Here is a 27992-nt window from a genome sequence, read left to right on the forward strand (position 1 = left end):
AGCAGTTTTCGTACCCAGGCAGCACTTCTGCCAAATCCTGGGAACAGCCAATTGGATCAGGGAGTGTGAAACCAACAGACCAGTCACCCAGCCAGACGGGCGGGAGAGAGCGTGGCCAAATCCGGCCCCGCCCCTGCTCCGTGGCTGGTTCCCTTCCGGCTGGCGCCTCCGGCGATACCAGAAGACATGGGCAATACCTGGCGGAGCCCTGGGTGGGCGCGGCTCGCGCTCTGCCTCGCGGGCTTAGGACTCTCTCTCTACGCGCTGCACGTGAAGGCGGCGCGCGCCCGGGACCGGGATTACCGCGCGCTCTGCGACGTGGGCACCGCCATCAGCTGTTCGCGCGTCTTCTCCTCCAGGTGCGTGCGCGAGTGAAGCCTTGGGGGACCCGCTGCTCGTAGGAGCGGTGCATGGGGACCAGGTGTGCATGGCGACCAGGTTGCCAGATGAATCTGGGATTGGGGTGCCCGGGGAGCGGATGCACGAAGCCGGACTGCTGAAGGGGACGTTGCCTGGCGAGACGGGTGTGTACGAGACAGGAGTGTGGTGGAGTAGAGGGGTCAGATAGTGCTGGGGACTGGGGTTATTCGAGGGAGAGTGCACGTGAATCCTGATGACAAGGAATAAGTGACCGGGAAGGACGGGGAGGTGGGGTCGAGTTTAGGGACTGATTATGGTCTTTTTAATTTATTTTGATTATGGTCTTAAGGATGGCTTTGCCTGGGGACAAGGTAGCCAGATCTGGCTATGCTTGAGGGTCTAGGTTAGTGGGATGACCTGAAACAGAATAGGGGAGAGGGTGGCCAGGGCGCTGGAGATTTAGGGATCCAGGGCAGAAAGATTCTGCCCTGGTTTCCCAGTCTCTGGTAACTCTGTAAAGCAAGGTGAAGGGTTATACTCACCTTGCCATGTTAAGACTTATTGAAGGTCTAGGATGAAAAGGGGACCTATCGGGGAGCCATGGCCTGGTGTGACCTGGGGATGGGGGAGGATAGGGGCAGTGACATGGAATCCTGTCCTGGCCAAAGAAAGGCTGTTCCTGGAGGCCATTGACCCTTGGACTCATGTGGGGGTTGGGGGAAGGGCTAGAAGGGGAAGGACAGCCCAGATGGCTTCTTGGAAATAACCCTCCCAGGATAAGGCCCATGGCACTCAGTTGACACTCCTAACCTGGGCCCTCCCCTGCACCAGGTGGGGCCGGGGCTTCGGACTGGTGGAACACGTGCTGGGCAAGGACAGCGTCCTCAATCAATCCAACAGCATATTCGGTTGCATCTTCTACACACTACAGTTGTTGTTAGGTGAGCGGCCCTACGCTCTCATGACAGGCCCCTTCCTGTCTTGGCCACCCCAGCCCCATCCCTTGCAATCTTGGTGACCCAGACATCTGATGGCCAACTGCTCATCACTGAGCACCTGGGAGGTGGGAAGCTAAAGGAGTTTTTACTGTCAGAGCCAGAAGGGCCCTTAGAGACTTCATAGGAGCCCAGTTTTCTGGAAAAGACTCAGAAGTTCCTTTCTGGGGGAAAACCAAGGGTTGCTTATCTTTCATCTCATGTAGAGCTCAGCAGGAAAATTCACTATTTGGGTCCCAGGGATCATTGAACAGTTAGGAGAACCAAGGCCTTGGCGGAGCCTGTCAGAGCCTCTCATTTTAGAGACTCTTCCCCAGTAGCCCCTGCCATCTGGGTGGCACCATGGAGTCATGGCGTGTTCTAGAGGTAGCTAGTCCTGAAGCCCATGCCTGAAGCCCATGCCTGACCCTTTTCTGCCTTGCAGGTTGCCTACAGGGCCGCTGGGCATCTGTCCTGCTGGTGTTGAGTTCCCTGGTGTCTCTAGCTGGTTCTGTCTACCTGGCCTGGATCCTGTTCTTTGTGCTCTATGATTTCTGCATTGTTTGCATCACCACCTATGCCATCAATGTGGGCCTGATGGTGCTGAGCTTCCGGGAGGTCCAGGAACCCCAGGGCAAGGTCAAGGGGCACTGAGCCCTCACCCCAAGCCAGGCTGACCTCATCTGCTCTGCTTTGGCTTGTGATCTTTGCCCAAGGAGGCTACGTCTGGATCCTTAGAAGAGTCTGCAACCTGCCCCTGCCATACTCCCACACAGGACAATGGACCAAACATGCCACACTGTTTCCTTCACCTTAGTGCCTCTGCCTCTGTCCCCAAAGACTGGTTTCCAAAGTTCCTGCTATTGCCCAAGGAGGGATGGTTCAGAGCAATAAAATTCCTTAAATAAATTAGCCAAGTCTGAGCCATCTGTCTGCCAGGGACCTTAGTATTGGGGCTTTCCCAGTCTTTCCTCCTCTGGGAGGGGAAGATGTGAGTCAGAACGAGAGTGGAGGGCCTGCTGGGAAGGGTAGTTAGTCCCTTCTCCAGTATGTGGAGTCAGCAAGACCTGGGGTGCCATTAGCCCCCACTCCCAGGAAATGGGCTGGCAGCTTGTCCCTCCTACCCACAGAAGCCAGGCCTTGTCTTCTGGGACAGCCAAGCATGTGAGATCTGCCTTTCTGGTTCTATGCAGGCTTGCTGGGAAGTTCTTCCTGTAGTCTAACCTAACCCCTCCAGCTGCCTTATCTACCACCCCAAGCCAGTCTTGGCAGCCCTGGAGGGCCAGGTACAGGTTGTGTTTTTGTTTTGTTTTTCCCAGTATGTACTAAGCACTTATCCACATGTGACTCACTGTTTAAGACCCTGACATGTCAACTCTTTTAATCCTTATATCAATTGTATGAGGTAGGTATTATTCTTACAGTCATCCCTTGGTATCCACAGGAGATTGGTTCCAAGACTCACCTACCCACCCCCAAACCAAAATCCGAGAATGCTCAAGTCCCTTATATAAAAGGGCATAGGGAATTCCCTGGCCGTTCAGTGGTTAGGACTTGGAACTTTCACTGCCGTGGGCCCGGGTTCAATTCTTGGCAGGGGAACTAAGATCCCACTGCAAGCTGCGCAGTGCAGCCAAAAAAAAAATTAATTAATTAAATAAAATGGCGTAGTATTTGCATATAACCTACACACACCCTCCCATATACTTTAAGATATACTTTTAAGTCATCTCTAGGTTACTTATAATATTTAATACAATGTAAATAGTTGTAAATACAATGTGAATGCTAGGTAGCTAGTTGTTGGTAAGCAGTAAACTCAAGTTTTGTTTTTTGGAACTTTCTGGATTTTTTTTCTTTTTTGTTTTTGGATCTGCAGTTGGTTGAATCTGCAGATGCGGAACCTGTGGATACAGAGGGCTGACTGTATATCTTGATGAGGAGATTGAGGTTCAGAGAGAGAGGCTAAGTAATTTGCCCAAGATCACACAGCTAGTTTGGGGGAGGGGGTTAGGGAGCCCTCAGGACTTGAATTCACCAGGGCCATATGGCTCTGGTGTCTATGTTCTTAACCGGAGGGTAGCAGAGAGGCATTGAGATTGGCTAGTCTCGCAGCCAGCAAGCAGCAGACAGCCTGGCCCTTTGACACCTAGCCCTGTACACCCTGCCTCTGAATCAAACTAGGCGAAGATAAATGAAACCCCTTTGGACCCAGGCCTGGGAGGGAAGCTGAAATGAAGAGTGAGAACTGGGGAAGGCCTGCCCACCATGCCCTTCACCTGTTCCAGTAGGACAGCTCCCACGCTTGGGAGCAAGTTTACTCTGCTAGGCTTCGGTCTAAGCACTTTTACACTCAACAGTTTGGAGTTTTTCAGTCAAGGCACAAACGGGCTAACTGTCCAAGGTCACTCAAGTGTTAGGGGGAACTGGGATTTGAACCCAGGCAGTGTGGCCAAGGCTGAGGCCCAGGGAGAGGCGGTGAACAGCCCAGGGTCACACAGCCACAGCCCCAGAGCTGGAAACTGCTGGCTCCCTTCCAGCCCAGGAAAAGCAATGACTCCCGACTCCTAGCAAGTTGGGGGTGGAGCTAGCGAGATCCAGGTGGCTTCTCGGAGAACCAGAGCACAGGCGGCAGAGTGGCTTGGAGCAGCATGAAGGGGAGCTGGGGACCGAGGCTGCTCATCCTGGGAGCCGTGGTTCTCATAGAGGGTGAGTCACCCGTGTTTGCCGGGGAGGCGGCATGGTGGGGTTCGGGGGCTGTCCTCTACCCTAGTAGCCCCCTGCAGCTTGGTGTGTGAGAGAGTGCCTGCCCGGGAGGCCACAGTCAGCCTGTGGCAACGTAACCGTGTCTGGCTGTGTGTGTTGGGGAGGGGTATGTGGCCACCTGTGTCCAAATGGGTATGATTTCCTTGGGCTGGATTATAGTGTGTGTCTGCAGGAACTGTCATTATGCCTGTGTGTGCGCCCTGTGGCCCCATCTGCCTCTCTACTTCCAGAATGACCTTAGGCAAGTTCTGGGGTTCTGTGGCCTCAGTCTCCCCGCCTTTACATACGTCCCGGTTCTCCTGGAGCAGATGTTCAATGGGTGTGTTTGTGTGTGCCTGTGATGGGGAAGAGGCAGGGCAGGGGACCCTTTGGTAGAGTCTCTGGTGGTTTCCGGAAAGATGGCGGAGCCCGAGTTGTCAGAACAGGGGCGGGGTGAGTCTCGATCTCTTGATGCCCTCCCCAACTTGGACATGACACAGGCCTCTAATTATTCCTCTTAGGTCTCTGCAGCGCAGGGCACAATTAAGCTAATGCTCTTCACATGCACAGGCCGCCTCTCTGACTCAGCAGTTGGGGCAGGAGTTGGGGGTCCTGCGGCCTGGAGGAGGCTTGGCCTGGTCCCAAGCTGAACCCCAGGCCCTGCCGCTCAGGCCCAGGAGTGCTGAGCACGGCTGAGACAGAAGAATTAATGACTGAGTGTACACTCTGAATAGCTTCCAATACAAGCTGTTTCTCGACCTCATATAAATATTTTAATTCTGGGAGGGGCCGGTGAGGTCGCCACAGAGTCATAGCAGCAGCCCACACCAATCCCCCCAAACCTGCCCCCTCCACCAAGGCTGGGCCAGGCAGGTAAGGCTCCCTGCCCCAAGGCTCACCTGTGTCTCTCTCTTCCCAGGTCTTCAAGCAGCTCAGCATGGTAAGTCTGGGGCCGTGGGGCCTGGGCCTTACTTGGGTCTGGGTTGGGCCGGGGGTGAGGGCAGGACAGGGGCCTGCTGTCACCCTGACCCCCGCCTCTCCACAGCATGCGGGCAGCGTGGCCCTGGCCCCTCCACACCTCAGGAGGGCAACACTGTTCCTGGCGAGTGGCCGTGGCAGGCCAGTGTGAGGAGGCAGGGGGCCCACATCTGCAGCGGGTCCCTGGTGGCGGACAGCTGGGTCCTCACTGCAGCCCACTGCTTAGAAAAGTGAGTCACGGCTGTGGTCAAACAGGGTTTCTGGCTTTGGGGGTGAATGATTTGTCCCCAAGCCCCTCAAGACTGAGCCCTGCCCCTAGAGTAACAAAGTACCATTTATTAAAAATATGCCATGTGCCGGGTACATACTATCAAGTTAATCTTCACAGCCCTTCATGGTAGAAGCCTTACAAATGAGACATCTGAGTTGGGAGAAGGATGGACTTTGCTTAAAGCCACAGGTTTTCTGTCCATCTTTCACCCACTTTGTGCTGTCTCCCATGGTGTCACCATCCCCCGTTGCACTCAATGCCTGGGTCTTGTCCCCCCCACTTCCAGGGCGACAGTCACGGAACTACACTCCTGGTCAGTTGTCCTGGGTTCTCTGAAGCACGAGGGGCTGAGCCCAGGGGCTGAGGAGGTGGGGGTGACGGCTGTGCAGCTGCCCAGGGACTATAAGCACTACAGCCAGGGCTCGGACCTGGCCCTGCTACGGCTCGCCCACCCCGTGGCCCACACACCCCTCTGCTTGCCTCAACCTGCCCATCGCTTCCCCTTTGGGACCTACTGCTGGGCCACTGGCTGGGATCAGGACAATGACGGTAAGTGCTGACCCAGGCTGGAGCCCAGAGGGGCACTCTGCTTGCCCAAGGTCACACAGCCTCAGCTGCCAACTGTCCATGTTCCCGGTCTCCCTTGCTCCTCCGAGCCCAGACTCCAGCCCCAACCCCCTCTCTTTCACCAGTTCCCAGGGCCCTACGGAATATACACCTGCGTCTGATCAGCCGCCCCACGTGTAACTGTCTCTACAACCGCCTGCACCAGCGGCTGCTGGCCAGCCCGGCCCGGCCTGAGATGCTGTGTGGAGGTCCCCAGCCCGGGGTGCAGGGCCCCTGTCAGGTCTGAGGGGGAGGACAAGGGAAGGGAACAGGAGGGGGCTGGGCACTCAATCCACAGGGACTGGTGGGAAGGAACACACGTAGAGGGTGTCCGCCCAGGGCTGGGGCTCAGGTGTCTGTCCTTGACAACACTGCTTGGCTCCAGGGAGATTCCGGGGGCCCCGTGCTGTGCCGCGAACCTGACGGACACTGGGTTCAAGCTGGGATCATCAGTTTTGCAACAGACTGTGCCCAGGAAGACACTCCTGTGCTGCTGACCGACGTGACTGCTCACAGCTCCTGGCTCCAGGCTCAAGCTCAGGGGGCAGCCTTTGTAGCCCAGGACGCTGAGACCCCAGAGATCAGTGATGAGGACAGCTGTGTAGGTATGAACAGCGAGTGTCAGGAGCGGGACGTGGGGGGACCTCCCCTCAGGGCTGCATGACTTCTGGGCAGCAGGTGGAAGCCACAGTGGAACAAATTTCAGCTCAGAATAGAAAACTGATACAGGGTATCCACACGCTGCCAGGGGCTAATGAGGGGGCTTACAAGGCCCCTTTCAGCCCCCAGGATGGGAACAGCTCCATTTACGGCTAAGAGGCATAGATGCTTTGGAACTTTATGAATTTGGGGTTTAGGTAAGATGAGGAATTTCTGGGATCTGGCTGAAGGTTTTGGGGTAGGCTGCAAGTTTCCGAGCAGGAACTCCATGAGATTGGAGAGGGCAGGGCTCCCGCTCAGTGGGGCATTAATTCTGGCAGTTAAGTGACTAACATGCAAACTGCATGCAAAATAATTCCTGAGGCGGAAGCTCTATCTTGATGTTAAGAGAAGCACCGGTGAGCCAGGAGTTCTGGGGCCACTCCAAGCCCAGAAGGGTGCAGACAGGCGGGGTAGGGAATGATGAGCAGGCCACTCCCATGATCCTGGACCATCAGAGTTAAAAGCTTAGGCCCTGGATTTTGAATCTCAGGTTGGCTATTTGCCTGTGGTTACTGAGCTAGAAAGTCACGTAACCCCTCTGGAACTTTGGTTACCTTCGGTAATTAGGGCAAGCAAGATTCAACTTAAAAGGATATTGTGAAGATAGTTGATAGCACATGGGAAGCGGTTAGCACGGGGCCTGGCATGCAGTGAGCACTTAGCAGGAAGGCAGATGATGTAATCCGTCTGTTTCAGCCTGTGGATCCTTGAGGAGAGACGGGCCCCAGGCAGAAGCTCCCTCCCCACAGCCCTGGGACGCCACGCTGAAGCACCGAGGGAAGCTGGCCTGTGGCGGAGCCCTGGTGTCCGAGGAGGTGGTGCTGACTGCTGCCCACTGCTTCATTGGGTGAGTCCCGTCTCCCTTGCCTTTGTGCCCCCACCCTTGCTGGCAGCCGTGCCACCCAGTGCTGTCAATGCTGTCCCCTGCACAGGCGCCAGACCCCAGAGGAATGGACTGTAGGCCTGGGGGCCGGACCAGAGGAGCGGGGCCTGAAGAAAGTCACCCTGCATGGGATGTATAGCCACCCAGAGGGGGGCTATGACGTGGCCCTCCTGCTGCTGGCCCAGCCCGTAACACTGGGCTCCAGCCTGCGGCCCCTCTGCCTGCCCTACGCGGACCACCACCTGCCTGATGGGGAACACGGCTGGGTCCTGGGGCTAGCCCACCAAGGAGCAGGTATGTAGGTAGGACAGGGCCACCAGCAGCTGTGCATCTAGCCTAGAGGCCGAGGCAGCAGCTGGGTCTTCTCTGTCACCCTGCAGGCACCAGCTCCCCTCAGACAGTGCCTGTGACCCTCCTGGGGTCCAAGGCCTGTAGCCGCCTGCACACAGCCCTTGGGAGCGACAGAACCCCCATTCTGCCACGGACGATGTGCACCAGTGCTGTGGGTGAGCCGCCCAGCTGTGAGGTGAGCCCCACTCCCCCTGTCCTCACCCCACGGACCCCTTGCACCCCTCGCGCTGCCGCTCATGAACAGACCTTCTGCCAGGCTTGGCCTCAGACCTCTCACCGAAACTCAGCCCTTCTGCCAACTGGCTCCCAAAGAGCCAGGCCCCCAGCCCCGGCCTCAGCCCCCTCTGCCCCGTGAAGCTGCCTTGGGAGAGGAGGAAGTCACCAGTGTCCCCTGACCCCTGACAGGGCCTGTCGGGGGCACCGCTGGTGCAGGAAGTGAGGGGCACATGGTTCCTGGCTGGGCTGCACAGCTTCGGAGACGCCTGCGAAGGCCCGGCAAGGCCTGCCATCTTTACAATGCTCCCCAGCTATGAGAACTGGGTCAGCAGTTTGGAATGGCGGGTCTACTTCGCCGAGGAGCCAGGGCCTGAGGCCGAGCCTGAAAGCTGCCCGGCTAACGAATAGTACGTGGCCCTGGGCCCTCGTGCCAACACTGCCTCCGCAGACACCTTCTCTCTCGACCTGGGGCAGGGCAGGGCAGGGTCTGGCCTGACCCACCTCTAGCTGCCCTGGGTGGAGTGGAGCAGTGGACGGACCCATCTGGATTCAAATTCTGGCTCTTGTCATTGTTTGACTGGGAGAGCACGCCTCTCAGCCTCTTCGGACCTCACTTTTCTCATCTGTCATGGGGGCTGAGGAGCGCCTCCTTCCTCTTCCTCTAAGGGAGGAAGGGAGGGAAGCTGTGAGGACGAGGCCAGCCCCATCCTCCTTCCTCTCCCTGACAGGCCAGCCAGCCGGCTGTTGACAGGTGGCTGTGGGATGCTGCGGTCACAGTGAGGCAATTCCTGCGTCACTGCCCCTGCCCCTCTGCCATCCCCCCCCGACCCTGTCCCCCACTGGGGCAGGCCCGACAGCGCAATGGGCTCTGGGAAGGAGCCTGCCCCGACTGACAGCTGCCCCCGCTCCCCTCTGCAGCACAGGGAGACCTCCCCTGTGGATGCCCCCTCCACGTCCAGCTCTGCGGTCCAACGCAGGCGTCCCCAGCTTTCCCTATTCATCATCCCCTCAGATACAACCACACCAGCCATGTACTTTGAAAATTTCTTTTTTTGGGGGGAGCAATTTTCCTGTTTTTTTAAACTTAAATAAATTGTTACAAAATAGACTTTAGAAAATAAATTACAAATTGTAGTAAAGGGCTCCCCCCTTCCACAGGCAACATTCCCACCCATGGCTCTCTCTCTGAATCTGCCTCTCCCGAGTGTTGGAATCTGGCTGGTGAGGGTGGCCTGGCTGCAGAGCCTGGCACTGGGTTTCTTGCAGGGCTGGTCACAGGGAAGAGCATGGTGACAAAGGCAGGGGAAAGGAGGTCCTTGAAGGACAGGACGGGAGGAACATCTCACCCCCTCCGTGGGAAAGAAGCCAGATCTGGGTCCTCTTTGCAGGAGGAGGGGAGAAGAGAGCTGGGGATGCCCAAACTACTCCTGAGCAAAACAAGATCAAGCCTTTCCCTACAGTCTGCCCTCCCCCTACCCCGTATTCTGATCTTTGGAAACTTGAATTTCAGAGGGAGAAGCTGAGGTCTGCAGGCCACTGGGGTGAAGGGTCCAGGAGTGGGGTCGTGGGGGTGGGTGGAGGGGGCAATGACAAGTCCCCTCTGCCCGCCGCTGGTGCCTTTGGGGTTCCTGGGGAGAGAAAGACGAGGCAACTGAGGGCACAAACCCCACACAGCTTGTACCCCTCCCTCTCCCTAGCCCTGCAGGCCATTCCCCACAGCCCCTGCCCCCAAGGCCTGTGTGAGAACTCCCAATTATTTCCCCAGACCTGGTTAACTAACTCCTCACTCATTCCCTTGGGGTCACGAGAACTCTTATCCTGAAAGCCGTCTTATCAGCACTCTCAGGGGAATCTCACCACCCACCCCTCCTTGCCCTGACAATCTCTGGTCAAGGGGCCCACCATCTCAGGGACACCCACTTTGGGGGCCACTAAATGGAAGTGGCCCTGGGAGAAGGGCTACAGATCCCTAGGGGAGGTGGAGAGCAAGCCCAGGACTTGCTGAGGGAACAGGCTCTCCCATTCCTCTGCAGCCTCGTCCTCCAGCAAGGCTGGGCGGAGGTGTCTTTCCCTGGAGATTCCCCTTGACGGAAGGGAAATAGGGGCTGATAACTGTTGTTGCTATAGCTGGGCCTGGTTTCAAAGAATCAATTATCTGTGACTCAGTCCTCCAATTAAAGGTGTGCCGGCAGGAAGGCAGGTGTGCAGGTGGAAAGGGTGGTTTGGTTGGATCCCAAAAAGGAAATGCACAGCAGAGAGAGAAGAAGGTTGAATAAAGGGAAGGAGAAGAAACGTGGGCCAATAGAGGTGGGAAAGGGCCAAGGGTCTAGTTTCCAAGTAAAGAGGAGGGGGAGCAGAGACAAGATTCGGGGAAACAGGGACAGGGAGCTGGGTGCCAACTAATGACCCTGTTCCCCGACCAGGTCAGCATGGAAGCCACAGTCTGGGGGCGTCTCCCATGCCCTCTTCCTTTTTCCCTGGCTCCTTGCCTACTCTAGGGAAGAGCAGAACCTAGACCATCTTGTTCTCTAGAAATCATTACTTAATTGGCTGGATCAGGGGAGTGTCCGGATGCAGCAGCCAGGTGGCACCCAGCTACCTCCCCTCCCAAAACAAAAAGACCGTTCCTCTCTAGCTCCAGCACAGCAGAGGAGCTCCGGCAGCTGCCTCTGCCCCTGACCACTCCCTACCACCCCTGACTACCCCAACCCACCAGGCTACCTATTCACCTTGGGGTAAGGTAGCCTCCAGGGGTTCAGATCTCAGCCACTCAAAAGGCAGCATGCGCAAACTAGCTTTCTCTACATCCCAGCCCTGGCCGCCTCCTGAAATCCACGTGATCCTCTCACTCCTTGCTCCCCTTGGGGCCAGTTTTTACCCTCTACTATGTGCCCGCCTCCTCTGGGACCCTCCAATCCTCTGCCCAAGCCCATTCATGTCCCCATACCAGAGCTGGCCACTGTCCACTCCTCCTGGTGCTGCTGCTGGTGCTGCAGGAAGCTGATGCGGCGGCGGAAGTGGCGGGGACAGTGGGGGCAGGTGAAGGGCCCCTCCCGGGGTGCGTGGACCCGCCCGTGGCCCTCCAGCCGGGCAGCTGTCCGGAAGGCCTTGCCACAGACGCTGCAGCGGTGGCGCTTGGGGTCCGTGTGGGTCCTGCCGTGGTTCTTAAGGGACAGCAGGTTGGGTAGAAGTTTGGGGCAGAGGGAGCAGGGATACAGTCCAGTGGTGTGGGCCTTCTGGTGGTTCAGCAGGCTACCGGCATGGCGGTAGGAACGCCCACACTGGGCACAGCGGAAGGGCCGCTCCTCGTCCACAGCCACTGCGGACCTGATGCCTTGGCCTCCATTAGCTCTCCCGGCATTCTCTCCTGGGGCCCTGGGGGGTTCTGATGGGGCCTTCCGGACTTGACCAGGGAGATCCACCTCATCCTCTACAGCCCCAGCTTTGGGACCTCTGGCCTCCATCAGGGGCGACACCTGACTGAGGCCCCTGGCATGAGTCAGCAGGTGGCTGGCGAGTTCCTGGTGGGACCGAAAGGCCTTGCCACAGTCAGGGCAGGCAAAGGTCTGGGCAGCTACGTGGTTGTGGCTCTGGCTCTTGGTGGCCACAGGATTCAAGAACTCCTTGGAGCAGAGCAGGCAATAGTGACGGTCTGTCTTGTGGGTGTTGTGTTTCCAGGGCCCTTCCGACTGGCAGGAGGTCTTGCCACAAGGGCTGCAGGAAAAGGAGTGGCTCTCCGGCTGCGGCTGAGGGCTGCTGTCTCCATTGTCCCAGCTATCCATGGGAATCAGACTAGGTCCATTGGGCTGGCTATTGCCAAGGTGGCAAGGACTCCTGGGGACACTGTCCCCTGACTTGTCTTCCGGCTTGGTCGGTACGTGACCCCCAGGAACCCAATCTCCACCATGATTCACCAGTCCTCTGTCTCCTCGCCACCCATCTGCTTTCCCCGTGCCCCAGGACATTGGCTCCGTGCCTTCTAAACCTGCTGCCTTGAGGGGGCTCTGACTCTGCTCCGCTGGCCTCATGACTCCAGCCTCCAGCAGGGGTACCGACTCAGTACCGCACCACCGGTCCTCTAGTCCCTGGTCATCGACCAGGTTCCCCTCACCACCCTCGGTGCCGTTTGGGCCTCCCTGACCCCCTCTGGTCTCCTCATGCTCTCGCAGGTGCCGCTCCAGAGATCCCCGGCCAGGGAAGCCCCGGCCGCAGAGGGCGCAGCGCACAGCTGCCCGCCGGGACCGCCCAGCTCGGCGCCGCCGGCTCTCCGAGTGCAGCCTCTGGTGGTCCTTCAGGGCCATGCGGTTGGAGTAGGTCTTGGGGCAGGCGGGACAGCTATACTGGCCCGTCTCGTGGCTACGCCTGTGGTTCAGGAGGCTGCCGGCATGGCGGTAGGTCCGCCCACACTGCCCACAGCGAAAGGGCCGATCTTCCCGGGGCAGCTTGCGGGAGCCCCCAGCCCCACCGCGCTCCATGTGGACCCGCTGGTGGCTGGCCAGCTGCTTGCGCAGGCGGAAGGCCTTCCCACATTCGGCACAGCGGAAACGTCGGGGATCCGCGTGGATGCGCCGGTGGTTCTTGAGGGACATGAGGTTTGAGAAGCCTTTGGAGCAGGCCTGGCAGCCAAAGTGGCCGGTCTGGTGGCTCTGCCGGTGATTGATGAGGCTGCCGGCGTGCTTGTAGGACCGGCCGCACACCTCGCAGCTGAAGGGCCGCTCAGAGCTGGCTTCAGTCTGGCAGCCCTTCTCCGCGGTCTCCAACCTCGGCTCCATTTCTTCCCCCTTCACAGTGGTCTCCTCCCAGGCCTCTTCCTTCACCCTCGCCACCTCCTCCAGGGGCTCCACTTTAAGCTCCTTCTGGAACTTCTCCACCTCTGCCTGCCCGAGGCCCTCCTCTGCCATGTCTTGGGGCTCACCGCTGCCTCCTCCCTCTGGAACGGGCCCCAGCTGGGGCTCAGAGCCTTTGCAGCGCGGGTGGTTTCTCAGATGGTTGCGATAGGCAGCCAGGTTGGGGTAGCAGCGCGAGCAGACGGGGCAGATGAAGTCTCCGGTCTGGTGGATCTTGCGGTGGTTCACCAGGCTGCCCCCATGGCGATAGGTCTTGCCGCACTGGTTGCAGCGGAAGGGGCGGGGCTGGGTCTCCAGAGAACTTTCCCCACCCGGCATACAAAGGCTGTCTTCAAGCGTGGCACCTACTCCCTCTCCAGACTTTGTGTCTCCACCCTCCCCAGAAAAAGAGGTCACCGTGCCCTCAAAGGTGCCATCTGCAGCCATCCCTGTGGCATCACCTGACTCTCCCGGGTGATGAATGAGGCTGGGAACCTCGCCATTGGTGTTCCCAGAACTCTGGCTTTGGTGGTGACGCTCCAGGCTGCCCAGGTCATCGTAGGTCTGACCGCAGCAGCCACAGATGTGCCCATACCCGGCGCCATCCAGCGCCTCGACCTCCCGCTGCAGCTGATTCAGCAGTTCTGCTTCCGAGAGCTGTAGTGGGGGGCTATGGGTGGAGCCTGCCCCTGCTGCTCCTTCCTCTTCCCCCTCCTCCTCTGAGCCCTCAGTCGTACCATAGGAGTCATGAGCCTGGCGCCGGTGACGCCTGTAGCCAGCCCGCCCAGGGAAGATCATGCCGCAGAGGCAGCAGAGGAAGGGCTGTGCGGTTGCTGCCTCCCCAGGCCCATGGCTCTGGAAGTGGCTACGCAAGGCAGGCAGGGACTCAAACTCCTTCGGGCAGAGGGAGCACTGATAGATGCCCGGTGGGTGGCAGGGCCTGTGGCTCAGCAGGCCAGCAGCATGGGGGAAAGAATGCCCACAGTCAGGACACGTGTGGGAGACCTCAGCCTGCCAGCCAGCAGCGGCTCTGGCAGAGTGGGAAGGGGAGCTGGGCTGGCCAGGGGCTGGTTTCTGGTCTTCCTCCACCCCAGGGGGGCCACCACAGAAGCGAGTCCCATTGCTCTCCTCATCGCCTGGGATGTCCAAGTTGTCAAGGAAACAGGCCTCCTTCCTTTCCAGTCCCTCCTCAGTGCCGCTGCTCTCTTTATCACCCTGGAAACAGGCCTCATCCCTCTCAAGCCCACATTTGTCCCTTTCAGCTGCAGCCTGCAAACAGCTCCCATCACTTTCCACGTTGCCTTCGGCTCCACTCAGACTTTGCCTTGAAGGGTCTTGGGGACGGCTCAGGCCCTCACCGTTTTCCACCAGCTCTGGGGCCCAGCTCCCGCCTGACGGGAGTTCAGCTTCTCGCCCACCGCCAGCACTGCCAGCCCGCCTCCGGTGCCGCCTGCTCCGCCGCCGACTGTGGCGGCGCATGTGGTTCTTCATGGCGGCCACGGTGTGGAAGTGCTTGGCACAGGCCCCGCAACTGAAGTCTCCCGTCTGGTGGGTCTGCCGGTGGTTGATGAGGCTGCCTGAGTGGCGATAGCTCTTTCCACAGTCTCGGCAGGCAAACGCCCGAGGAGGTGACACCCTGGTCTCGGTCCTGCCGTTCTCCCCTTCCCCATGGCTCCAGCCGTGACGTTCAAGACTCTCAGGGTCTTCAAAGAGCGTGCCACCCAGGCTACATATCTGTGGCGCGGTCCTATCTGTTGCTGGCGGGACATCGGTGGCCCCCTCTTCACGTCTGCACCCAGGTCCCTGATCTGAACAGGGGGCTGCCTCTGCTCCCACTGGGTCAGCTGGGAGCTCCACCTTGCGGCGGCCGAGGGGACCCTCGGCCCCTGGGCCTGTGCTGCGGCGAGCAGCCTTGCAGTGTACCCGCACGTGGTTGCGCAGGGCCATGAGGTTGGGGTACTTGCGGGGACAGAGTGAGCACTGGTACTCTCCTGTCCGATGGCTATGGCGGTGGTTCACCAGGCTCCCCCGGTGCCGGTAAGCCCGACCACACTCATTGCACTTATAGGGGCGGTGGTCCACGGTGGCGGTGGGGACCTCCTTCTCTTTGTGGGTGGTCTCAGCCAGCGGCAGGGGAGCTGGCAGTACTGATGGCTGCCCATCCTCTCCGGCTCCTTGCCGGGGTCTGTGATGAGCCCGCACGTGGTTTTTGAGGGCAGCTGCGTTGAACAGCTGCTTGGAACAGATGGAGCAGGGGTAGACACCTGTCTGGTGGCTCTTGCGATGGTTGATGAGGCTCCCAGCATGGCGGTAGGTACGGCCACAGTCCTCACAGTGGAATGGCCGATACTCCTCCAGGCTGCTATCTTCCAGCTCCCCAGAGGTGCTCAGCTCCCCAGAGCCATTTAGCATCTGTGTACCAGGGAGCTGGTCCCGGCTGCTCTCGTCTGTGTGCCCATTGGTGGTGGGCATCCCCTTCTCTTCCCACAGCCGCTCCTGACTTGCACCCTCATGGGATTGCTGGTGTTCCAGCAGCTCTCGGGGGAGCCGGAAGGCGCGGGGGCAGTGGGGACACTGGTAAGGCCGATACTGGGCATGGAGTCGGGAGTGATTCTTCAGAGCCATGAGGTTAGAGAACTCCTTGAAGCAGATGGCACAAGGGTAGACGCCCAGGGTGTGGCTCTGGCGGTGGTTGGTGAGGCTCCCGGCATGCTTGTAGGTCTTGCCACACTGACTGCACTTGTACCGCCGCTCCTCCTCAGGAGGAGGGGACTGGGTGGGCTCCTGGCCTGCTGTGAAATTCACTACTGATTCAGCCAAATACTGTTCCAAATTGCTAAGGAGACTGCTGGCCGGGGTGGGGAGCGGTGGGTCTCTGGCAGAGTTGGTGGTGGGCCCCCAGCCCTCTGTGCCCTCCTCAGGATCTGGCTGGCTTTCCCAGCCTTCTCTTTGTCTGGTGGGTGGATCTTCCCAAGTGTCCAGAGCTGCCCTAGGGTCTGGCCCAGATTCACAGCCAGATGTCTCTTCAGTATGTTTCTTCTGGTTTTCCCAGCCTTCCCCAGGGCCAAGCCTCTGGCCCCAGGAGTCAGTGGACACTGTCTCCCCCTGGAGGCATGGAGTGGCTTCCTTGGGGCGCGGAGGCCTGCGCCGCCGGCGGCCTTCAGGAGCATGAGTCCTCATGTGGCTCTTGAGGGCCATGGGATTGGTGAAGTCCTTGCCACAGGTGGTACAGGGGAAAAGCCCAGTCTCGTGGGTCCGGCGGTGGTTGACCAGGCTCCCTGGGTGACGATAGCCCCGCCCACACTGCTGACAGCGGTAGGGCCGAGGGATGCCGTCGGCCTCCTCACTGTCCTGGTTGGAAGATGGATGGAGCAGTTCTCGGTGCCGTGACAGTTCTGGGAGGCTAGGAAAGTGGCGCTGACAGTCAGAGCAGCTGAGTGAGGTGGGCGTGTCCTCCATGGGGCAGTGTGGCAGAAACCTGAAGGTTCAGGAAGAGCAGGCAGGTGGCAGCAGCATCTTCCTCTGGTGGAGGGTCCAAGGCCTAGGAACAGGGGGCAGTGGTCAGAAGGAAAGCCTGAATTAACTTTGCCTATTAGTTCTATGAGCAACAAGTTCACCAGAGGGCACAGATGGGTTCCCCAAGCAGCAATGCCCAGAGACCTGCTCTCTACTGGATCTATTCTGGAAGCAACATCATTTAATACTTCCCTGCATACAAGCTCCCCAAACATGGCAGCTCCTCTAGGCCTGACTCATCTCTGGAGATATAGATAAGGAAACTGACGTCTAAAGGAATGCAACCTACCTCTGATCACAAATCTATTATTCTGTCTTCAGACCAAATCCCAAAAGCTTTACTGTCTCTAACCCTCTGCTCTCTATAAATCTGAAACAACCTATCTTCTGCGACATCTTAAAAGGATACCTGTACCTCTCCTAGGACCTTCTATAAGGTAACTCCAATCCTCCCTCCTTCACCCCTCAGCTAAACAGAGTAGCCTAGAGGCATGGAAAAAGCAGCTTCTTTCTTCAGTTGACAGCCTCGGACCTGAGAGGTGAGGTTAGAGGCCCCCTTCAGAGAAAGGGCTGGCTTGCTCCCCCACCTGCCCTATTCCTTTCAGGGTCACAAAGTCACGTTTCTGAAAGACTCTCTTGGGTTCCCTGGATTCCAAACGAGCTTCCATCTTGGAAATTTCATCTCCTTTCTGGCTCTTCACCCCCAACCTTTATCTTTCCTACGCCTCTCCATCCCTTCTCATTTTTTCTTCTACCTTCTCTCATAATACTAATGACAACAGCAACACGTGCTACCTAAGCATTACCATGTGTCAGGCACTGTGCTAAGTAAAGAATATTCGTTATGTCACTTAGTCCTCACAACACACTGCAGTGCCTCTGTTATCCCAGTTTACACACGAGCCAGCCCGTTTGACTCAATCTTCTTTCCAAAGCCCTTGCTCTCTCCATGGCAGGCCCCCATGCTTCCTACATCACCTTGGCCTTCTCTGACTCTGACTGTTCACTCCCTTGGGACCCAAATACAACTCCTATCTCCGACTCTAAACCCCCTTACTGAACCTGCTCCCAGAATTCTCACTTCACAAAGCCCCTTCGCTCAAGAGTCGCCTTTCCTAATCAACCACCAATAAGGTCCTCTTGCCTCACTCATCTCCTCGACCAGTTTTCTCTTAGGACCCCTACCTCACACCGGTGGCCCCTTCTCGTTCCCGCCGCGGGTGCGTCCGTTGGGGACCGCGAACGGGAATGCGCCTGCGCACTGGACCCTCACCCTAACTGCAGCCACGCACCCCAAGGGGTGGTTGTGGAGGGGCTCTCGAGCTCCCACACACGCACACTCTGCCAGGGCTCCTGGGCGGTGGGAGGGGAGGGAAAGAGGGAAAGGAGAGGGGGAGGAGGAAGGACGCAGAGGAAAGAGGGCGCAGCTGGCACGAGCCAGCAGTCTACCCCCCAGCTCCGCGGACACTTCCTATTGTTACTAGGAAACAGGAAGTGTCCTAGCCGCAAAAGCTTCCCCGCGAAACTTCCGCCTTAAAAATGCTTCTGTCCCGCCTCCAAGCAGCGGTTCTACACAGACACATTTCCGGTGCTAGATGAGAAGCGGCTAACGCGCGACTCTGACCCCGCCCACGTAGGTCAAAGAGCTGTGTCGTTCTGCACTAATCTTAGCCACACTTCCGGGAAGAGCCGCTAAAATCGTTACGGTGCATATTGGGTGAGCGCAGAAGAGGATAAAAAGGGTTCTGCAGCCCTGGCCTCAGTATTTTGGCGACACTTTTCCTGGGGCTTCTTGTAAAACTTCTAAAGACAGATGAAGGGAGCGTCATTTACTCCTTGCTATTAAGGGAAATGTTGTGGAATATAAGCGGATTTAGGTACTACAAATCTTGGGCATGGCCTTTCTGTCCTCCCACCTTCTAGTTCACGGTGATCTATCCCCAGGCTAGCAATAGCCGGTGCATCCCGTAAACCTATTCCGGTGTCCTCTGTCATTAGCACCCACAGAGACCCCCTGCAAGGTGTTTCTCCGCCACCTTCGGCTGGGGGGGTGCTCGGATAAACTTTGCCTTCCTCCCTAGCGGGAAAAGCTCCCTTCCACTTCCGCTCGCCGGCCCCGCCTCCCGTCCCTCCCCCTCCACCCCCCCAAGCTGGGTCCTAGCGCCTGCCGCGCCCTGGCTGTGTCCCGGGCTCCGTCGGTGAGAGGAGCTGCCGTTGACGCCACAGAGCCAGCCCCAGTCTGTTCAGGTAGGAAATGCCGGCGGGAAGCCGCAGGGACCCCCGAGCAGTCCCACTGCGGACGCAATCCGAGCGGGCCTCAGTTTCCCTGTGGGTGCAGAGGGCAGATGGGGTTGGCCTGGCGCGAGCGGCGCGGGCGGGGCGGGAGGAGTGCGGCCCCGGGAGGGCGCGGGCGGGCGGGCTCTGGGCCCAGCGGGTCCTAGAACCCGCCGGCTGTCCCGGCGGACCGGCTGCAGCAGACGCCTGGGCTAGGGCGGCATGGCTGCCCGCCTTGCGCCGTGCGCACACGAGGGTCCTAGAGCCCGCCATGTTGCGGGCTTTTGTCCCAGGCGTGCGGCCCGTCAAGCACGGTCCCCGGAGCCGGCGGCCCCCCTCCCCGGTCGAGGTCCTGGCCGCCCCTCCCGCGGTCCTAGAGAACGCCATCTTGCCGGCCTTTGTCCAAAGTATGGCCTTTGGTCCATTCATTTGTTCATTCTGTCATCCTTCGTTCACTCCTTCTTGCCGCGTTCTCCGATTCCTCGTTTTCCCAGGGCTTTTCCTGAGAAGAGGCAGCCCAGGGCCCTGCCCTGCGGGGCTGTCTGTCTGCCGGGGGCCCGACACGTAGACAGTTGCAGGGAGCGAGAATGCACAAGGTTTCCGCAGCTCTCGGCTCTTAACGACCTTAAAACTCCCACATGCCTCAGAAACCTCATTTTACTGATGAGAAAACTGAGGCCCAGAGAGCCATGGCGCTCTTACCTCTATAGTCTTATTAAGTATTCCTGAGGGCACTGGGGAAGCAGGTATTTGAAAGATGCAAAAGAGTTTTCCCACGGGAGAAGGCAGAGGGAACTGCATATGGAGATGTATTTAGGTGGTGAAGTTTGAGAATTGTGGCTGGAGCTAAGGTCGCTGTCGGGAGGGGCACAGTGCCCCTGGAGGTGAGGCTGGAAAAGTGGGTTGGGATTAGATTGTGGACTGACCAGATTGGATGCCTAGGAGATGATTAGTTCTTATCTCTGCATGGTTCACAGTTCCCCATCTGCCGTCTCACCGGATCTCTCATGGCCTGTGAGGCCTATTGGTAACTACTTGTTTAGAGGTGGGGAGACTGAGGTGCAGAGAGGATAAAAAGTGGCTTTTCACCTCATCACTGCCCGCAGGGTTCTAAACTCTGGGAATTAAATCTCTGCATCCCTGGCATTTAGAGCCTGTTCATACAGCAGGACGTGTCCCGCCCCCTAAATTCAGTAGTAAACAAAGACAAAGACAAGCCTCCCTCACCAGAGCAATGAATCCACTGTGGGGTACTGGGGGCGATATTTGGACCCTGTGAACTTGGAAAAGCAGAGAAATTCAGTTACTAAATAGTTGTTGACCGACATTCTTACAAACTCCTACTATGGAGGAGGCAGAGGCTATAGACCTGGGTTCAAATACCGCCTCGGAGGTTGATTTGTTCAGTTTGTTTTGGGCACCAAGCATGGTTCTATGTGTAGAGGATACAGAATAATAAAGGTTCCTGGCTCTTTGCCAGCCTAGACTCTCAAGCTGGAGACAGAGAATTAACTGAACCATACAATGTATAAGTGCTAGCAAAGCAATAAGCAGGGGACAGAGGGCAGAAGTTTGGGAGGCAGAGACCACCTGGCTTTGAGTATTGGCTGTGACTATGACTAGTTTCTTCACTTCTGTGTGCCTCAGTCTCCTTGTCTGAAAAATGGGGGGAAAATAATACTATTTAACTTAGTCTGTTTAGGCTACCATAACAACAACAACAAAAATAACAGACCGGGGGGCACAACAGAAATTTATTTCTCACCGTTCTGGAGGTTGAGGTGTCCAAGGTCAAGGTGCTGGCCAATTCAGTTCCTGGTGAAGGCTCCTTTCTTGGATCGTATGTGGCCACCTTCTGTCTTAAGTTCTCACATGGCCTTGCTTCCATGCATGCGCACATTCATCCATAACAAACTCCTAGGCCATCGTGAGGCTTAGCTTGAGTAGCACACATAAAATGCTTAGAATCATACCTGGTCCATGGTAAATTTGCAAGGAGTGTCATCCAGATGAGCAACATGAAGGAAATTAAACAGGAGGGGGATAGAGAGTGATTAGCAGGGGTGCAGATAGCAGTAAGAAAGGTGGTCAGGAAAGCCCTCTTTAAGGAGGTGACAGGGAGCTGAGACCCAAATGGAATCAAAGAGATAGCTACACAAAGACCCTTGGAAATAATGTTTCTAGCAGAGGAAACTACTAGTGTAGAGTCCCTGAGATGGGAAGGAATTTAAGTCTTTGAGGGGAAAAAGGGGGAGCCTGTGTGGGTAGAGCCTAGTGAGCCAAGGGGAGAGGAGTGGGAGATGGGATAGGCAGGAGTTAGATAGTTCAGGGCCTTGCTTGCCATGGAAAAGATATTGGTCTTTGTCCTGGGAGCGGTGGAAAGTCTCATGATTTGGCTAATAAACCTTAAGTAAATGAAGACTGGTAGAGAAAGAGCCCAGCCCAGGGACCTGAAGACTCGTGTTTGAGTCTGGGCTCCTTGACTAGCTGTGTGTCCTTATGTAAGTTTTTTCCCTTACGGGGGCCTTAATCTCCACATCTGAAAAAGAGGTGTATTAAAAATGCCTCTCTCCTAGAAGCTTCTGAAAACCTAAGGTTCTTAAATAAGTGTTAGTTGGAATGACCCAGAAAGCATGTTTAGAATAGATTTCTGAGTCCTACCCCATGCTCCCTGCATGATTATTTTCACGCAGGGAGTTCACAGAATCACTCTAGGGAGTGGTGGGTGGAAGAGTCCTCCGTGAACAGGGAAGTGAAGAGCTGATGATGTTTTTTTTTTTTTTTTTTTTTTGCGGTACGCGGGCGTCTCACTGTTGTGTCCTCTCCCGTTGCGGAGCACAGGCTCCGGACGCGACGCGCAGGCTCAGCGGCCATGGCTCACCGGCCCAGCCGCTCCGCGGCATGTGGGATCTTCCCAGACGGGGGCACGAACCCGTATCCCCTGCATCGGCAGGCAGACTCTCAACCACTGCGCCACCAGGGAAGCCCCTGATGATGGGTTTTTGTTTTTTTTAATATTTACTTTTTTGGTTGCACTGGGTCTTTGTTGCGGCGTGCAGGCTTCTCTAGTTGTGATACGCGGGCTTAGTTGCCCCGTGGCATGTGGGATCTTACTTCCCCGACTAGGAGTCAAACCCACGTCCCCTGCTTTGGAAGACAGATTCTTAACCACTGGACCACCAGGGAATTCCCAACGGAGGGGCTTTAGACAGGGGCCTAGCCTACCTGACCCTTCGTTCTTTATGGAGCTTGTGCCTGGCACGCCCCTACTATTTCCCCTGGGAAGTGCCTTAGGAGAAGGGATTTACCCCTCCAGCTACCTGGTTTCTGGCTCACAGATGGGAAGACTGAGGCCCAGAGCTTGGAACCCACGGTTCCAGCCCTCTGAGAGGGAAACAGAAACATAAAGGGTGCTGGCTCTGGTCTCCAGGGACTTCTACAGGAATGACAGGAGACCAAGGTGTAACCTGAGCTCAGGGTTCTGGTCATCGTGGGGCTGGCCCAGGTAGCAGATAAGCCTGGGAGGGCCCAACTACTCAAGGCGAATTAAACACCTGGATTCAAGTCTCAGCTGCACGAGTTACTAGGTATGTGACCATGGGTTAATCACTAACCTTCTCAGAACCTCAGTTTATTAGTCTGTAAAATGAGGACAATAATCCCTATCTCAGGAAGCTATGAGAGAATTAAATAAGGTTGCACACTCAGCAAGGTGTCTGGCTCTGAGAAGATTCAGTAATTGAGGGCAGTAATTATTCTTACCTCATTCAGCCCTCGCCCAACCCTGTGAGGTAAGTAGTGTTATTACCTCCCTTTTTTCAGATAAGAAAACTGAGGTCCTATGGCATGAAGTAAATTGCACAAGGTCACAGCTAGGAAGTGAGGAAGGTAAGATTCGAAGCCATGCAGTTTGGCTTCGGAGACTGCACTTAACGACAATGCTAAATTGTTTCTCTGGGCCTCAGTTCCCTTATCTGTGAAAGGGGGTAATAACAGAACGTTTTTCATGGTGCTGACATGAAGTGCAAGTAAGTTAATACATGTAAAAAGGTTAGGATGTTGTCTGCTGTTTAGCAAGTGCCCGGTAAATGTGAGCTATCATTTTCTTTTTTTTTTTAATATTTACTTATTTATTTGGTTGCACCAGGTCTTAGTTGTGGCAGGCAGGCTCCTTAGTTATAGCTCCCGGGGTCCTTAGTTGTGGCATGCGAACTCTAAATTGTGGCATGCATGTGGGATCTAGTTCCCTGACGAGGGATGGAACCCGGGCCCCCTCCATTGGGAGCATGGAGTCTTATCCACTGAGCCACCAGGGAAGTCCCAGGCTATCGTTTTTATTAAGGAGAAACTTTATCAGACTGTCCAGAGATGATCTAGAAAGGAGGAGTGAGGGCCTCATCCAAGGATAGGCAGATTCCCTAGAAACTAGGCGGAATTCAAGCCCTGGGGAAGGCTGGGCCTCAAGCCCTTTAACTCACCTTCCAGCCCTAGGATTTAATGGGAAAAGTGAAAAAACCAAGCTGAGGGTGGAACAGAGCTGTGTGGGATGTAGGGCAGAAACCAAAGGGGAGATGCAGGAAGACCTTCCTTTGGGAAGTAAGGCTCTTCTTTTTTTTTTTTTGCTGTACGCAGGCCTCTCACTGTTGTGGCCTCTCCTGTTGCGGAGCACAGGCTCCGGACGCACAGGCTTAGCGGCCATGGCTCATGGGCCTAGCCGCTCCGCAGCATGTGGGATCTTCCCGGACCGGGGCACGAACCCGTGTCCCTTGCATCGGCAGGCAGACTCTCAACCACTGTGCCACCAGGGAAGCCCGGGAAGTAAGGCTCAAAGGAAGGATTGGTAGGATTCATAACAGCCAGGAAGGACCTGGGAACTTGCATGGTGTGATGGAAGCCATGAAAAATTCTTGAGCAGGGGACAGAGCATCACATGGTACCTTAGGGAGAAGACTCCGGCTGCCTGTGCACACTAGATTGTGTGTGTAGGGGTGGGAGACTGAGGCAGGGCCGCCAGGCAGAAGGGTGCTGATTCTAAAGATGCAGCCCTTGCCAATCACCCGGGGACTCCTGCATCCTCCCTGGGTCATAACTTAGAAGACACCAACCCCTGAGGTATACAGATGAGGAAACAGGCCTAGAAAGGAGTGCTAGAATCCCAACCTCCTACCTCCCAGCCCATCCTTTGGACACACCTGGCTCCCCTCCCCTCTCTATAACATTGTCCTTCCCCCACCCTGGCTGCCCCAGCAGCTGCTGCACCTTAAGTGGATCTGATGTAATCCTCTTCCCTTTATCCCCCAGGGAGGATGAGCTGGTGTTAAGACTAATGCAGCTGTTAATCCTATTTCCTCCCAGCCATGATCTGCGGGAGCAGCTGGGCGGAGGCTGTCTGGGCTCTGAACAGAGAAAGAAGGGGCCATAGCTAGAGTGGGTGTCCCAGGAGGCCAGGCCAGAGCAGATACATTGAGTATGAGACAGAGACTTCTAACTTCTGCTAGCAATGGCTCAAGCTGCTTTGAGAGTAATTGAACTTCCCATTACCAGAGTTATGGGAGCAAGAACCAAAGACCCATTCCAGAGCAGAGGGTGGACCAGGATTCCTATCTGGGGTGGAGTACCTTACAGCTGTGCAAGGCCAGAATTCTGTGTGAACAGTTGCTGCCTCTGAAAGCTAACCAACCAGAGGGGAAAGACAAAATACATACGCTGGGGACCTGTCCCTTCCAGACAGATGGTGCCAATGACCACATTTAGCCCACTGGCTCTGCCTTCTTCTGGACCTACCTCTATCTTTCCTGAGCACTTGGAGACCTTCAGGCCAGACCCACATCTAGGTAGCCTCCGTGTCTGCAGCCTTGCACAGGGCTTGGATTCTGAGCTGTAGAAGGAAGATGGTGAGATGGACAGAGCCTGGGCCTTCTGGGAATGCCACAGGGTTTGGAGAAGCCCAGAGGCTGGGGAGGGAAGTGCAGGTGGGCATTTCGATGATCCCGGCCTCTCTTAGTTCCTCTGAGGTCACCTGGTCCAGCTCCTTTCATCAGTGAACAGACCAGAGAGGAAACTTGAGCGCAGAGAGACAGGAATGTTTGCGAGGAAGGATGTGCATCCCAGGTGGGAAATGCAGATAAGATAGAGTTCCTTCTGAGGCCTCAGAGGGCTTTAGTGAGGAGACAGGCCTTGGAGAATTGGAAAGGGGTGTGGCTTCTAACTTTGCCTCTCTTGCAGAGAAGCCCCGCCCATCCAGGCCATGGAGGTAGAGTCATCGGAGGAGAGGTCCCCAGCCCCTGGCTACAAGCGCTCTGGCCGTCGCTATAAGTGCCTGTCCTGTACCAAGACGTTTCCAAATGCACCCCGGGCAGCACGCCATGCTGCCACACATGGGCCTGCAGACTGCACAGAGGAGGTGGCCGAGGCAAAGCTGAAGCCAGAGACAGACCCCAAAGCGGAGGATGCCAGCGGGGACAAGGTGTCAGGTGCAGCGGCGAAGCCTCGGCCGTATGCGTGCCCGCTGTGCCCCAAGGCCTACAAAACGGCACCAGAGCTGCGCAGTCACGGGCGCAGCCACACGGGCGAGAAGCCCTTCCCTTGCCCCGAGTGCGGTCGCCGCTTCATGCAGCCCGTGTGCCTGCGCGTGCACCTGGCCTCGCACGCCGGCGAGTTGCCCTTCCGCTGCGCGCACTGCCCCAAGGCTTATGGCGCGCTCTCGAAGCTCAAGATCCACCAGCGCGGTCACACCGGCGAGAGGCCCTACGCCTGCGCCGACTGTGGCAAGAGCTTCGCTGACCCCTCGGTGTTCCGCAAGCACCGGCGCACGCATGCAGGCCTGCGGCCCTACAGCTGCGAGCGCTGCGGCAAGGCCTATGCTGAACTCAAGGACCTCCGTAACCACGAGCGGTGAGGGCGCTGGGCTGGGTGGGGGGCAGCTGAAGGGGTTGGGAAGAGCGCACCAATAGCGTGAAGGCGTTGAGTCCCAAAGATCGGAAGGAACCAATGGGAAAGTGAGTGAGGCAGAGCTATGGGGGCAGAGGGTGAAACTGGGGTCTGATTGGCCTGGGTTCCTGGACTAGGAAGGGGGTGGGGCTTGAAGTTGGGCTGCTGCCCAGGAGGTACGAGTGGGGGCCGGGTCTGTTGAGTGCAGAGATGGATCTAGAACACCTAGACACCCAGCCTGAAAGTTTCTTACTCTGAGGTACAGACCTGTGGCCCTTAGGGGATTGGGCCAAGGCCCCAGCGATGTTAGGGGGCCCTAACGTACAGTACAGACAGGCGGCGGGGGTCGGGCGATGGGCTGCCACCTTCACTCCGGGCCTCTCCACTCCCACAGGTCCCACACTGGCGAGCGCCCCTTCCTCTGCTCAGAGTGCGGGAAGAGCTTCTCCCGCTCGTCCTCGCTCACGTGCCACCAGCGCATCCATGCGGCGCAAAAGCCCTACCGCTGCCCGGCCTGTGGCAAGGGCTTCACGCAGCTCAGCTCCTACCAGAGCCACGAGCGCACGCACTCTGGCGAGAAGCCCTTCCTCTGCCCCCGCTGCGGCCGCATGTTCTCCGACCCCTCGAGCTTCCGGCGCCACCAGCGGGCGCACGAGGGTGTGAAGCCCTACCGCTGCGAGAAGTGTGGCAAGGACTTCCGGCAGCCGGCCGACCTGGCCATGCATCGGCGGGTGCACACAGGCGACCGGCCGTTCAAGTGCCTGCAGTGTGACAAGACCTTCGTCGCGTCCTGGGACCTCAAGCGGCACGCGCTGGTGCACTCCGGCCAGCGGCCCTTCCGCTGCGAGGAGTGCGGCCGAGCCTTCGCCGAGCGGGCCAGCCTCACTAAGCACAGCCGGGTGCACTCGGGTGAGCGCCCCTTCCACTGCAACGCGTGCGGAAAGTCCTTCGTGGTCTCGTCAAGCCTGAGGAAGCACGAGCGGACCCATCGCAGTAGCGAGGCCGCAGGGCCTCCCCCGCAGCAGGAGCTGGTGGTGGGGCTGGCGCTGCCGGTCAGCGTGGCAGGCGAGGGCTCAGCAGCCCCGGCAGCAGGGGCTGGGCTCGGGGACCCTGCAGCAGGGCTGCTGGGGCTGCCTCCGGAATCGGGTGGTGTGATGGCCACCCAGTGGCAAGTGGTGGGCATGACGGTGGAGCACGTGGAGTGCCAAGATGCTGGGGTTGGGGAGGCTCCTGGTCCCTTGGGGGGGGCAGGCGAAGTGGGGGGTGAGGAGGTGGACGAGAAACCACCACAGTTTGTATGCCGGGAGTGCAAGGAGACGTTCTCCACGCTGACGTTGCTGCGACGGCACGAGCGCTCGCACCCAGAGCTCCGGCCCTTCCCCTGCACCCAGTGCGGCAAGAGCTTCTCAGACCGGGCTGGGCTGCGCAAGCACAGCCGCACCCACAGCTCTGTGCGCCCCTACACCTGCCCGCACTGCCCCAAGGCCTTCTTGAGTGCCAGCGACCTGCGCAAGCACGAACGTACCCACCCTGTGCCCATCGGGACCCCCACGCCCCTCGAGCCCCTCGTGGCTTTGCTAGGAATGCCTGAAGAGGGGCCAGCCTGAGTCCCAGGCCCCCTCTGCCACACTCCTGGGAGCTCCGCCCCTACAGGGTGCTTCCTGAACCTCCCTTTGCCTCAGCTCACTCTTAGACTCCAGATCCATCCCTTCATCCCAGGCAGCTAGCTCACCTTCCTGACAAAGAGCTGGGGACAGTGGAGGCTGGCAGCAGCCTCTGAGAGACATGGCTCCCTCCGAGCACCACTCATTAAAGCATTCGCTTTGACACTGGGTTGTCTTCTGTGTTCTGGTTGGGGGTAAGTAATGGGAATTTGGGCATCAGATAAGGTTCAGTGGAGATCCCTGGATTGACAAATTAGAAACTAGAAGGGTCTTTGGGTGCACTGTTTTCTCTACGTTTCAGAATGTCTTGTGACAAAGGGTTCCACGGTCAAGTAAGTACAGGAAATTCCTGTACCCTTATTGGGGATTCTTGGTGATCAAAGTATGTTAAAGTCATCGATAAGTCCTGCAATGAACAAATCTGTTTTGCTTTGTTTAGCCCACACTTACTTGACCTGTTACTGAGTAGCTCTACTTCTGTCTTTTTGCAGATAATACTGAGGCCCGAAGTTAGTATATTTCCCACAAATTGCAATAACAAATTAGAAAATACACTTGGGGTCCCATTCACAATAACAACAAAACCCATAAACTACAAAGGAGTAAATCTCACAAAAAACATGCAAACCCTGTATGAAGAAAATAGTATCTTTGTCCTGAAGGATATAAGACCTAATTAAATGGAGATATACCATG

At 57.2% G+C, this 27992-nt stretch overlaps 4 protein-coding genes across 11 annotated transcripts; 3 read left to right on the forward strand and 1 right to left on the reverse strand.

Annotated features, from left to right (window-relative positions):
• The first annotated feature begins 1 nt into the window (after position 1).
• VKORC1 (vitamin K epoxide reductase complex subunit 1) lies at positions 2-2243 on the forward strand. Of its 2 annotated transcripts, XM_004323743.4 has the most exons (3): positions 55-359; positions 1192-1301; positions 1780-2243. In XM_004323743.4, exons 1-3 carry the CDS (start codon positions 187-189, stop codon positions 1986-1988), a joined length of 492 nt encoding a protein of 163 aa, XP_004323791.1. In that variant the 5' UTR covers positions 55-186; the 3' UTR covers positions 1989-2243. The 2 variants fall into 2 exon arrangements, with proteins under 2 accessions (XP_004323792.1, XP_004323791.1); XM_004323744.4 differs by lacking the exon at positions 1192-1301 and having other exon boundaries at positions 2-359.
• On the forward strand, positions 222-9194 carry PRSS53 (serine protease 53). Its single transcript, XM_033839001.2, has 11 exons — positions 222-359; positions 3214-4043; positions 4999-5019; positions 5125-5287; positions 5615-5877; positions 6021-6175; positions 6320-6539; positions 7333-7483; positions 7569-7813; positions 7900-8045; positions 8276-9194. The coding sequence occupies exons 2-11, from the start codon at positions 3986-3988 to the stop codon at positions 8492-8494; spliced, it is 1641 nt and encodes a 546-aa protein (XP_033694892.1). The 5' UTR covers positions 222-359; positions 3214-3985; the 3' UTR covers positions 8495-9194.
• ZNF646 (zinc finger protein 646) lies at positions 9119-19804 on the reverse strand. Of its 4 annotated transcripts, none has more exons than XM_033839000.2 (3): positions 19405-19804; positions 11034-16453; positions 9119-9714 (listed from the first exon to the last, which is right to left on the reverse strand). In XM_033839000.2, exons 2-3 carry the CDS (start codon positions 16369-16371, stop codon positions 9593-9595), a joined length of 5460 nt encoding a protein of 1819 aa, XP_033694891.1. In that variant the 5' UTR covers positions 16372-16453; positions 19405-19804; the 3' UTR covers positions 9119-9592. The 4 variants fall into 4 exon arrangements, with proteins under 4 accessions (XP_033694891.1, XP_073648195.1, XP_033694889.1 ...); XM_073792094.1 differs by lacking the exon at positions 19405-19804 and adding an exon at positions 18345-18467; XM_033838998.1 differs by lacking the exon at positions 19405-19804 and adding an exon at positions 17702-17919.
• ZNF668 (zinc finger protein 668) lies at positions 18100-27992 on the forward strand. 4 transcript variants are annotated; one of them, XM_073792097.1, is made up of 4 exons: positions 18100-18675; positions 22133-22289; positions 24928-25596; positions 26027-27992. In XM_073792097.1, the coding sequence occupies exons 3-4, from the start codon at positions 24950-24952 to the stop codon at positions 27237-27239; spliced, it is 1860 nt and encodes a 619-aa protein (XP_073648198.1). In that variant the 5' UTR covers positions 18100-18675; positions 22133-22289; positions 24928-24949; the 3' UTR covers positions 27240-27992. The 4 variants fall into 4 exon arrangements, with proteins under 4 accessions (XP_073648198.1, XP_004323789.1, XP_019777280.1 ...); XM_004323741.4 differs by lacking the exon at positions 22133-22289; XM_019921721.3 differs by lacking the exons at positions 18100-18675; positions 22133-22289 and adding an exon at positions 22296-22590.

Source organism: Tursiops truncatus, chromosome 15 (assembly GCF_011762595.2).
Source record: "Tursiops truncatus isolate mTurTru1 chromosome 15, mTurTru1.mat.Y, whole genome shotgun sequence".
In the NCBI taxonomy this organism is placed as follows: Eukaryota; Metazoa; Chordata; class Mammalia; order Artiodactyla; family Delphinidae; genus Tursiops; species Tursiops truncatus.

Coding starts and splice junctions, on each gene's coding strand:
- PRSS53 (XM_033839001.2), top strand. CDS start 3,986: ATGAAGGGGAGCTGGGGACCGAGGCTGCTCATCCTGGGAGCCGTGGTT. Junction 5,288..5,614: donor GCAGCCCACTGCTTAGAAAA/GTGAGTCACGGC, acceptor CCCCACTTCCAG/GGCGACAGTCACGGAACTAC. Junction 6,540..7,332: donor TGATGAGGACAGCTGTGTAG/GTATGAACAGCG, acceptor CGTCTGTTTCAG/CCTGTGGATCCTTGAGGAGA.
- ZNF668 (XM_073792097.1), top strand. CDS start 24,950: ATGGAGGTAGAGTCATCGGAGGAGAGGTCCCCAGCCCCTGGCTACAAG. Junction 25,597..26,026: donor GACCTCCGTAACCACGAGCG/GTGAGGGCGCTG, acceptor CCACTCCCACAG/GTCCCACACTGGCGAGCGCC.
- VKORC1 (XM_004323743.4), top strand. CDS start 187: ATGGGCAATACCTGGCGGAGCCCTGGGTGGGCGCGGCTCGCGCTCTGC. Junction 360..1,191: donor TCGCGCGTCTTCTCCTCCAG/GTGCGTGCGCGA, acceptor CCCCTGCACCAG/GTGGGGCCGGGGCTTCGGAC. Junction 1,302..1,779: donor CACACTACAGTTGTTGTTAG/GTGAGCGGCCCT, acceptor TCTGCCTTGCAG/GTTGCCTACAGGGCCGCTGG.
- ZNF646 (XM_033839000.2), bottom strand. CDS start 16,371: ATGGAGGACACGCCCACCTCACTCAGCTGCTCTGACTGTCAGCGCCAC. Junction 9,715..11,033: donor GTGGACAGTGGCCAGCTCTG/GTATGGGGACAT, acceptor TTCTCTCCCCAG/GAACCCCAAAGGCACCAGCG.